Consider the following 12,157-nt stretch of genomic DNA (forward strand, 5'->3'; position numbering starts at 1 on the left):
GATCTAAATAAAAATTTGAGCTTTATAGTATTTTTTAAAAACAAAAATATTTTTTTTGGAGGTTTGGGGGGAGGGTAGGAGTTTAAAAATAAAAAGTTGAAGTTAAAAATATTTTTAAAAAGCAAAATTAATCTTTTCAGGAGAGGGTGGGGTTGGGGGGGCTGGCCGATGGTGGGTGGGGGTCAGAGATCGGGTGAAAAAATGAAATTTTGAAATTGAAAATATTTTTTTAAAATTGATGTCTTTCCCCAAAAAAATGTAATTTGAAATTAGAGGAGAGTTTTAGAAAATGTTTTCCTTAATTTTATAAGGGAAGTCATTTTTCTTAATTTTGAGGAAAATAAGTTGATTTGAAAAACATTTTCCAAAACTTTTGTCCCAATAAAAAATGAGAAAATTGAAAAACATTTTCCAGAAAATGTTTTCTTTTATACCAAACATACTCTACGTGTTATTTTTCTAAAAAAAAATAAGGCAAATGAAAAAACTCTTTAACCAATCAATTATTATTTAAAAAAGAATTAAAAAAGAAATCGAAAAAATCGAAAAAGGAATGAAAGAACGTGGAAAAAACTTTAATCTTCACAGGTATCACACGCTTATAAGAAATCAATAAATACATTATATATTTTTGTAAGTTCAATTTCAAATTCAAAGATTTATTAATCTATAGATATGTTATTACATATTTCAACTCTTATGCCACAAACTCTTCTAATTATTGAATGCACATATTTATTACTTCCCCTGTCCTATTTTATGTGACACTTTTTATTTTTTGAATCAAACAGTTTAACTTTGATTGGACATTTGCGTATGAAATTTTTAAATTTTTTGAAATAAATTTTATGTATTTGTAAACTACGTATATAAGTCATACTAATTAATAATTCAAAATGTTAAAAGAATTTATGAAAAATTTATGGTCAAGATAGACTTATTTAAATCTCGAAATGCAAAAAATGTCACATAAAATAAGACGGAAGGAGTATATGACTATGATTAATTGATGTGTATGCTTACTTTATTATTGCACTTAATTATAATACTTTTTTTAATTATTTTTTAACATAAATATTTAATGTGTATAAGTATTCATCCAAAGAAATATTTATTCTTTCTTCCTTTTGATAAAAAAAATGGATTTATAATATGTGATATTTGTATGATTATATTACAGGGTGAAGATTTTGAATGGGTTAAAATAAACCTAAGAAATGCAAATCCCACAGATGATGATTGGGTTGGAGTTTTTTCTCCTGCAAAGTTCAAGTAAATCTTTATTCCCTTTTAAAAATTCTATAATATTATTATTATTATTTTAAAAAGAAAAAAAAATCGAAAATACTTTCAAACTATGTGAAAAGAATAAAAATATTATTTATTTATAATTTAATTTAAAAATAACTTTTGCCGTCAATAATTTAGTTTAAGAATGTCTCTGTTTATAATTTTAAATTCATATTCTTTACGTATAGCTTTATTATTTTAAATATGATTACTATTTATATTAATTTTATAATTACTTCGAATAAAATATCAAAACGTTATTTTATTTGACATATAAATAAAATAAATAGGACAACTATTTTGAAAATCGAAACATGGAATAAATTAAAGTAGGAGCTCATCAGCAAGTACATTTGAGAACTACAAATAAAAAGTGCTTTTCACCAACCCATATCATACTTAATTTATTTGTCACGTGACTTAATTGTTTACTATTTCATTTTTAAAAAAAATATATCGATCTTTTTAAGTTCGTTTTAAAAAAATAAATAAATATATATATATATATATATATATTTTTTTTTAATAATATTATTTTAATTTTTCATGTAATATATTTAAATGCATAAAACTTAATAGATATTTTGATAGGACATTAATTGCGTTATGAGTTGTATAATATCTTTAGTAGATCCATAAACGTAATCAAATAAAGAAATATGAAAATTACATTTTTACGTTATGAGTTGTATAATATCTTTAGTAGATCCATAAATGTAATCAAATAAAGAAATATGAAAATTACATATAAAAAATGTTACTTTTCCTGTTCTTATTTACATGTTGTTCTAATAAAAAATAAATATATCCTAATATTTGTCATAGGAAATATTTGATATCTTTTTACTATTTTTCAATGGTAAGATTTATCCAAAAATTTAAAGGACAAATAAATATTCTTATAGTAACTGTATTTTTGTTTTTTTTTGGTTGACATAAAGAAGACCAAAAAGAATAACTTCTACTTCATTTAAAAATTCAATATTTGACTCTGAAAATTTTAAATTTAATTATGTAATTGCACCAAATTTTTTTTTGTTAATCTAATTAACAAGTAAATGTTTTAATTGCAGTGAATCCATTTGTGTCCCAGTTACCAAAGATGAAAAAAAATATGGAGCTCCATTTTTTTGTACTGCCCCCTTAAAGGTATCTCTAAATTCATTTCATACGTGTTGTTTTTTCGTATTCGTTTCAATTTACATGATAATATCCGTTGAATTTAAGTAAAAACTAAGTGTTATTTTAAAATTATTTTTACGTTATCTAATCATTTTGGTGGTTGAAATTTGAAAACATGTACTTCAACAATTTGTTGTTTATTTCATCTCAAACGACAAAATTGACTACATTCTAAATATAGCAACAATTTGAATTTAAATTTATGTTGGTATATTTGATTTTAATTTTATTATTTTTGGTGTTACAGTTCAAATATGCAAATTACCAAAATGCCAACTACACAAAGACTGGGAGGACTTCATTGAAATTTCGTCTAATTAATCAGCGTGGGGATTTTTCCTTTGCCTTCTTCTCGGGCGGTGTGTCAAACGTAAGTTAGTTGGTAGTTGAATATTTTTTTTTACTTCGATTATTATATTATTCTGTTTGTTATTCATTATTTCGTTGTTTATTTCAAGTCTAAGAGTGTATCAGAAATAACTTGTTTATCTCTATAAGGTAAGCGTAAAGTCTGCATATATTTTATCGTCTTTAGACTGCACTTGTGGAATTACGCTGGACATGTTGTTGTACTTGCGTCTGATTCTCCAAAAATGTACTATTTTTTGGAGGATCAGACACGACCCCTTCTGCATTTCAAACGTCTTAGGGTGTATAAGAAATAACACGTGTATCTCTACGAGGTAAGTAAGGTCTGCATACACCGTATCCTCTCTAGACTACACTTGTGGAATTACACTCGACTCTGGACATGTTGTAGTACTTGTGTGAGATTTTCTAAAAATGTAGTACGATTTTTGGAAGATATCCACGTGATATACTTGTTTCTATCGTTATTGGGCTGGGGCTGATTCATAACATGATCATTATAATTCTTTTTGTTCTAGTGTGATGGATATGGAGTAATAAAATTCATGTTTGTTACAGCCTAAGTTGATCAGCATCTCAAATTACGTTGCATTTGCCAATCCAAAAGCGCCTCTTTATCCGCGTCTTGCTCTTGGCAAGTCATGGGATATTGTAAGTTTTTCACTTGCTATACATATTGGAGATTCGTGTTTGTATCATGAGATTACTTATTTATATTTTTCTCCTAGATGACGGTTACTTGGACGAGTGGTTACAACATAGACGAGGCTATTCCATTCGTCGAATGGGGTTGGAAGGGCCAAGAACAAAAGCGCTCCCCTGCAGGGACACTCACATTTCATCGGAACAGCATGTGTGGTATGACGACAACAGATTGATGTTTTCCTCTGGTTTTTTTTTTCTGATTAAAGTTAAAGATAGAGTAGGAGAGATAAACTTGTTGAATAATGTTATGACTTATGAGCGCGTTTGTAGGAACACCTGCAAGAAGTGTAGGATGGCGCGATCCTGGATTCATACATACAAGTTTCCTTAAAGATTTGTGGCCAAACATGGAGTAAGTTATTCTTTATGGCTCGTTGATATTTCATCGTTGACATGTCATACACCATTTTGAGGTCTTATTTTGTGAAAATTCAGGTACACATACAAGTTAGGTCACATGTTAAATAGTGGTTCAATTGTTTGGAGCAAGCAATATTCTTTTAAATCTCCTCCTTTTCCGGGGCAAGAGTCATTGCAACGTATCGTGATATTTGGAGATATGGGGAAGGTAATCAATTAAAACTATCAATTGTTCTAACACAATATATATCAAATCAATCGTATATCTTCCTTTCTAAGCTTTGACGTTTTCCTATGTTTGTTGTTTCAGCAAGAGCGCGATGGTTCAAATGAATATGCTAATTATCAGCCAGGTTCACTTATGACAACTGACACCCTTGTTAAAGACCTTGATAACATTGACGCGGTTTTCCTTATTGGAGATCTCCCCTATGCAAACGGATATCTCTCACAATGGGATCAATTTACCGCGCAAGTAGAGCCAATAGCATCACGAGTACCTTTCATGATTGCAAGGTCTGTTCATCATTGTGATTGTGGATAGTTAGCTTTTAAATATTTGAAATCTCATTAAGCGAACAAAATTTGTTCTGCAGTGGTAATCATGAAAGAACTTGGGAGAACAGTGGATCATTATATAACGGTCTAGACTCGGGTGGAGAATGTGGTGTACCAGCTGAAACATTGTACTATGTTCCCGCGGAAAACAGAGCTAAGTTCTGGTATGCAGCTGATTATGGGATGTTCCACTTCTGTATAGGAGACACTGAGCATGATTGGAGAGAGGGCTCTGAACAGTACAAGTTCATCGAGCAATGCTTTGCGTCAGCAAATAGACATAAACAACCTTGGTTGATTTTCGCTGCTCATCGTGTTCTTGGTTACTCATCCAATGAATGGTATGCTAAAGAAGGATCATTTGAAGAGCCCATGGGAAGGGAGCATTTGCAAAAGCTCTGGCAAAAGTATAAGGTTGATATGGCATTCTTCGGGCACGTTCATAACTATGAAAGAGTTTGCCCCATTTACCAGGTATATGTATACACATTTTATACCTATTTCACTTAGATATATTGAAAGACCATTCATTTTGTTGTATGTCAAAAATTGTTGTATGGACAGAATCAATGTGTGAACAAAGAGACATCACACTACTCTGGCGTAGTGAACGGAACGATTCATGTGGTTGTTGGTGGAGGAGGAGCTCATTTGAATAGATTCACTACCATTAACACGACATGGAGTTTGTTCAAAGATTATGATTATGGATTTGTGAAACTCACAGCATTTGACCAATCTAACCTTCTCTTTGAGTACAAGAAGAGCAAAGATGGTAAAGTGTATGATTCTTTTACAATCTCAAGAGACTATAAGGATGTCTTAGCATGTGTCCATGATGGTTGTGAACCAACTACTTTGGCTAGTTAAACTCAAATATGTCTTGAAGTGTATGTGGCGATTTAACCAACCGGTACCTTGAAGTCTGCTGGCCCGACTTATCTAGATTCGCGTTGAGTGAATCCATTAAGTTTGTTCTAGAACTAGTAGTATTAAGATCTTGTCTCTTTTGCTCTCTTATTATGCTTCTTTTGGCTTTCATATTGCCTCCTTGTAAGTGGATGTAAACTTGCACTTTTTCTTAATTGAATGAAGCAAAGGGGCATATTGTGTGAACTAGTTATGGATTTATCTTGTCCAGAAGTGAAGACAACTATCTCTTATTTTGTCCAGAAGTGAAGAAAACCTGAGTCATTGACTATATTAGAAAAACCTCTTCACCTTTACAAGTAGAAGTAAGAATGCTTACACAATTTTCTTCATATTGGGTATGTTATATACATTGTTACCTACTCTATATGTAATATTGCATTAGTCATAGATCAATCAGAAAAGAACATGTGAAGGTAGCGATAAGAAGATTGAGATAAGGCCCGCATATAGACCATCTTTCAAACCACACTTATAAAATTATATTAGGTATATTGTCGTACGAAAAAATAGTTCTTATATAGAACAATCTACATATGTGCAATGGCTCCTACCTAATTATTATTTAAATGGTAAAATTTTGATTGCATGTAGTCCCATAATTTTTAAATTTTAAATATTTGAACTATCAAAGGTGAATAAATAAAATTAAAGATGTTAGGTACTTGTTAAACTTAAATTACAAAGCATATCTTTTGTTATATATATCCTATTGCTTTCTTATTCTCTATAGTTCAAGAGACGGAAAAAAAATATAAGATGATAAAGAAGCATGAACATTAATATTGTTCCTTGTGACATTATTATTTTAACCACACCCAATCATGAGAACAAAAAAAAAAGAATCTAGTTATAAAAATATTTCACTATGAATAAGTGAAATCGCCTTTTTACCATCCAAATCCTCCCTAAAAAATTGCAATAAAAAAATATATATTTGAAGCACATGATTTTCGTTTAATTGTAATACTGATGCTACAAGGAACATTTTGAAAAATTGACATGTGAGCTATTGAACTTTTTTTCTTGCTTTTTGAAAAGTAGAGACAAATAAAAGGAAATAGGGTGTATTGGGTCATGTGAAATAATTGTACTAGTCTAATTGGATGTTTTTTTTTTAACAAATTAGGTACGTTTAAAAGTATTGAGTTCTTATAGCACATTAATTTTATGAGTGAAATATAGAGAGAATGCTGCTATAAATGGTTCGTGAATTATGATAGTATGTCTAAAATAGTTCTTTAATTATAATGAATGAAAATTTGCACCATTAATCGAATTGCGTCAAATTATATCACTTTGTTGAGCTTAAATTAGCTTGACTCTCTGTAGCTCTTCTAACCTATGAAATATAATGAATTAAGTGGAAACATTTACGAGAATTCTAATATAATAAAAGTAAGTATCTTGGCTAATTAAATTTAATATGTCTAGTTGTTTTTCTTAGGATTCATTTGGTCACAAAAATTATTCACTTTGATATTGTTCCTTGGAGCATTGTTATTATTACAACCTTATATAACCATAACCAATCATCAGACAAAAAGAAATAGTATAATTATCAAAATGATTCACTATGAATAAGTTAAATCACCTTTCTACCACCCAAAACTCACGTTTAAATCTTGTTATGAAAAGAATGAATCTGAAATAAGATAAATAATTAAGTATCCTTACATCTCTTTTTGGAGACATGAAATTTACATATCTTAAAAATCAGGAGACATTTTTTATTCATTCTTCTCCCACATTCTTTAATTAATCGTGAGTTTTGAAAGATAGAAAAATAATTTTACTCAAATATAGTAAATTATATTGATGATTAGACTATTTCTTTTTGGGCCTGATGTTTGGATATGATTATATAAGGTTGTAGTAATAATTATGCTACAAGAAACATTTTGGAAAATTACAATTGAGCTATTGAACTTTTTTTCTTGCCTTTGAAAACTAAACAAAAGTTAATAAAAAGATAGAAGGAAATGTGGTGTATTGGGTCATATGGAGTGTTTCTTTTTATAGGTAAATAATAATTGTACTTGGATGCATCTTTTTTATGTGATTTAACAACTTTGGTACATGAAAAATGTTTTGAATTTTTAGCATCAACATTAATTTTGTGAGTGCAATATCTACCGTTCATTTGAAGTTGATAAAGTAATTGATCAAAGAAAAAATGAACAAAAAAATACACACTATTATAGGTGTTTGACCGTGTATCATCGTAAAACTAGAAAAAAGTAAATTTTTTAAAAGTAAAAAATAATGTTTGAAGTCGTATTTTGTTACGAAATTATATAAAATTGTTTTCAAACTTTTGTGAGTGTTTTTTAAAACAAATGAAAATCGCAAAAACATATTTTTTCAGAATTTTATGATTAAACATGATTTTCGAAATTAAACTCAGAAACAATACGAAAAAAAATCATGATCAATCACAAAGGTCTGCTGTAGACTTACCAAATGTGTGTCTGACTTTGTAAAACAAGTGGAAAAGTTCCATGACTAGTTTTTGGAAAAAAGGAATATATATATATATATATATATATATATATATATATGTATATATATTAAAATTATTATTTTTCTTTTTTGTGGTAGACCAGTCTAATATTTTTTAAAGTAAAAATACTTCAATTTTCGAGCTTGTGTCAACGCTAAACCATTGGGGCACCCATGATTATGTACAATATTACAAGAAAATAAAGCAGCAAAAAAACAAAATGGAAGTTAAGATTGTATAGAATAATAGATATTCTAAACTATAGTCCTTAATTAGATAGATACATACAAGCATTAAAATGAAAAACAATTCTACTATTTAAAAACATTGTACGTACATGACAAGTGAGACTTATGAAAATAAGATAAAACTAATAGCTACATCGAATACAAACCCATTGAAGCTTCTTCGCGTGATGATTCAATACAAAGTTGTAATACATAAGTATCCCTAATCTATGCCTGAAATATCAGAAACACACTTATATTATACTAAGATTATATTACCTCTGAATTTATTTAGTAAATAATTTTCTACCCTTTTTCGGTCTATGTGACACTAACTTAAAAAAATGTCAATACGCGCTGTGAAGAAACCTTACCCCAGAACAAGAACCAGGTTCTTGTAAGTTGCTTTTAAGTAAAGACACAAACACTTATTGAATTAAAAACCTTCCTCACTCAAGGAAGGAAAAACCTCGTTTTATTAATTCAACTATAAGATTTTGTGATTACAACTCAATAATCAAAAAGCCTTATCTCTACTACTTCTCTCGATTGACTCCAATCGATCTCTCCAAAAGGCCAAACCCACCTTTTGTTACAACCCTCACTGAAACTCAACCCTACAAAGAGCCAAACCCACCATTTGTACAATAAACCGTAAATTACAATCAAGAACAAAACAAGAAGATAGTTCTACACGTTAAAAACCTTCTCACTCAAGAACGTTTTAAACTTAGCAAACCTATTGATCTTGAAGACTTCAGTTTGATGAATAATTCTCACTTTTCTCTCTATGTGAAGTCGTGGGATTCTTCTTCTGTGTCGTCCTCTTCTTATAGAGTTATAGTTGTCTTGAATCCTTATTAGATAAGGTAAGGAAATTGTTGTTAAACAAGGATTACTTTAAAGTACAATCCTTATTATATACAACTTCCTTCCTTAATAATATATTTAAGGTTTTCCTTATTTGTATCAACTTATACCTTTAATATATTATTTTTGGCTTTGACAAATAACTCTATTTTCTTGATTACGTTGCTGACCCATTTTACTCGATCTTGGACTTCTTTTGCTGCGTACATTTGCTACTGATTATTTGCACTTCTTGTCTATCATCAAAACATGAATTATCGATTCTATCATATTCCCCCTTTTTGATGAAGACAAACAAATCTATCTCTATCTGTGTGATGTATGCAAATACTCCTCTTCCCCCTTTTGACAAATCAAAAAGAGTCCAACAGTGGCTAAACAAAACCAAGTATCATCCATAGCAACAAGTGAAGCTCAGCCAGTTGAGCATAATAAAATGTTCTGGCAACAAAACGAAGAGTAACAACACAAAGTTTAAACAACTAAGAGAACCAGGTTCAATCAAGATGCTTTTTCAATTTGAAGGTTGTCCAGGCTTGGTTGAAGCAGAAGCCAGCATATCGAGAACTCTGTCAACTCTTGCATTGTTAGCAAGTTGCTGCTGCACCAACTGATCCTTCAACCTGTGAATTTCAGCATTTGAAGTATGGAGTTCAACACGTAACTTCTGGTTTTCTGACTCAAGAGTTGCATATTTTTCTTCAGCTACTTTGAGTTCCCTGAGTAACTGAGCAACAGGACCAGATGTACGTGGAGAAGCATTTGCAACCTGCTCCGACTCCATGGGAATACCACAATCAGCAAGAATGGTTTGAGTGAACATATCTGCACGAGTTAAAATCCTGCCTTCTCCCAATGGTACTTCAAATGCATCAAACACTCTAGTTAACAGATTTCCAAAAGCTAATTGATGAGAACCTAGTTTAGGATCAACAATTCTAGCAAGATGTTTGATAATCAGTGTGGGCCAGTCAATGCGTTCTTTGCACTCAAGAGCATTCATAAGTCCCATGTCTCTTATGGAGGCAATGTGACGTTGGTGACCTCTAGGCAGTATCACCTTATGAACTATCTCAAAAAGAAGCTTATGCAAAGATCTCATAATTCCCTTTAAAACAGTTTGTGCCCTAGAATTGACTCTACCTTGAGAGAATTTGGCTGGCAAGCTAGAATATTCATCAAAACCCCAATTGTACTCATTAATCCCCACAGATGGTATATGCAAGATTTCCCCAAGTTTAGTTGCATCAAACACAATGTCAACCCCCTTTACACTAGACGACACCACATCTCCTTCTAGGATTACCAAGTTCGTATAGAAATCTACCACTTCCTTTTCATAAATCAAACTAGGTTCAAGGAATAACTCCTCCCACCCCTGAAACCTTAGTAGTTCACAAACCTGCTTCACTATATCCATTGAAAGTATATCAGGGTGAAAGGTTCTACCCCTAAGCACTGATTTGGTTTGGAAGTACTTTTTCCTTCCCACTTTGAGAAATTTATCTGCATTTCTCTTTGCAAATTTTGATTTTGATTGAGGAGTTGCAGAGTGTTTACCCTCAGACACATCATCAGTTTCAGAATCAAGATTCATGGGAGAGACGGATGAATGAACAGGAGACTTACCCAATCGTCGACGCTTCACACCAGAAGTTGTATCATCAGTTGGTTTGACCACGTTCGCACTCCTTGTTACAGGCCTGTGTGGACGAACCTGTTTAACTGCAATGTGCTTTCTTGGCCGCCTTGGTTTTTTCGGGTGAAGGGTACTTAAAAGAATATCATCATTGAGTGGAGATGGTGGTGGATTTTGTGTAGTGGTTTTGTGAGATGGGGAAGAAGGGGGGTTATTTGGAACAGTGGTTGTGGGAGTTTCTGGGTTTGGTGATAATGGGGTTTCGTGGACTGGGGATAGAGGGGTTTCTTGGACTGGGGATAGAGGGGTTTCTTGGACTGGGGATAGAGGAGTTTCTTGGACTGGGGATAGAGGGGTTTCTTGGACTGGTGATGATGGAGATTCTATGATGGGTGGTGGTGAAGATTCGGCACCTACAGGTGGAGATGCTTCTTTAACTGGTGGTTGTGGAGATTGAGCTTTTGGTGATGGAGATGTAGATGGATCTGATTTGGGTGTAGATGGTTTAGTGGGGAGATGGCTTTCTTGCACAGCATCAACAACTGGGTTCTCTTCCCCCTGAGAAAATGCGCTATCAGACGAGCTTTCGTCATCAGAGTAGGCAACTAGTGGATTAACCATGGTGATGGAAGAGATTTTGTTTTCTTGTTTTTCTGAAGGATGAAGATGAGAGAAAGTTGGTTGCTTGTTTAGAGAGAGTGCTTTATTGGGAACGGTTTTGATGTTGTATTCGAGGGGTTTGAGTAATTATGGGGGATTTACATCGAGGAGACGTGTGCTTTGACGGTTGCACCTGCTTTTCAGAGACGTGACATAGGAGAGAGAAGATGGAATTGTTTCCCCCCCCCTTTTTTTTTTTTTTTGACAGCTAGGTGTAACGCAGTTGTATAACCAACTTGACTGAACCTGGTTCATATCTCCTTAGAACTTGGTTGGACAGAATTCAATCTAAAAAGATGAGCCCTAACTCAAGTCTATTTTTCTGAAATGACTCTCTTCCTAGTGCCTTGGTGAAAATATCAGCAACTTGATCCTCAGTTTTGCAGAACTCCATTACTATGTTTCCTTTTTCAACATTATCACGAAGAAAGTGATGTCTAACATCTATGTGTTTGGTGCGTTTGTGTTGAACTGGGTTTTTGGCCATGTTCATAGCACTTGTGTTGTCACATAGAATAGGAATACAACCTGTTTCTATACCAAAATCTTTAAGCTGCTGTTTTATCCAAAGAAGTTGGGCACAACATGAAGCAGCTGCAACATACTCAGCCTCTGCAGTAGATAGAGCCACTGAATTTTGTTTTCTAGTTGCCCAAGATATTAAACATGGTCCTAAAAAGTGTGCCATCCCAGAGGTACTTTTTCTATCAACCATATGTCCTGCATAATCTGCGTCAGCAAATCCCTTTAGATCAAAAGAGTCACCAGTTGGATACCAGAGAACCAGGTTCATTGTGCCTTTTAAATATCTCAAGATTCTTTTGACAGCTTTTAGATGTGATTCCTTGGGACAAGACTGAAATT

General features: G+C 32.3%; 1 protein-coding gene across 1 annotated transcript in view; it reads left to right on the forward strand.

Annotated features, from left to right (window-relative positions):
• The window catches only part of LOC107026195 (probable inactive purple acid phosphatase 27), a 7,569-nt gene extending 1,986 nt beyond the window's left edge, over positions 1-5,583 (forward strand). The window contains exons 2-11 of the mRNA XM_015227075.1: positions 1,181-1,272; positions 2,364-2,439; positions 2,720-2,842; positions 3,400-3,492; positions 3,570-3,699; positions 3,817-3,898; positions 3,982-4,114; positions 4,217-4,422; positions 4,503-4,938; positions 5,029-5,583. Coding sequence (XP_015082561.1) covers positions 1,181-1,272; positions 2,364-2,439; positions 2,720-2,842; positions 3,400-3,492; positions 3,570-3,699; positions 3,817-3,898; positions 3,982-4,114; positions 4,217-4,422; positions 4,503-4,938; positions 5,029-5,334 — 1,677 coding nt within the window. The 3' untranslated portion in view covers positions 5,335-5,583. The remainder of the gene's footprint in view (positions 1-1,180; positions 1,273-2,363; positions 2,440-2,719; positions 2,843-3,399; positions 3,493-3,569; positions 3,700-3,816; positions 3,899-3,981; positions 4,115-4,216; positions 4,423-4,502; positions 4,939-5,028) is intronic.
• Positions 5,584-12,157: the final 6,574 nt, after the last annotated feature.

This window comes from Solanum pennellii, chromosome 7 (genome assembly GCF_001406875.1).
Source record: "Solanum pennellii chromosome 7, SPENNV200".
In the NCBI taxonomy this organism is placed as follows: domain Eukaryota; kingdom Viridiplantae; phylum Streptophyta; class Magnoliopsida; order Solanales; family Solanaceae; genus Solanum; species Solanum pennellii.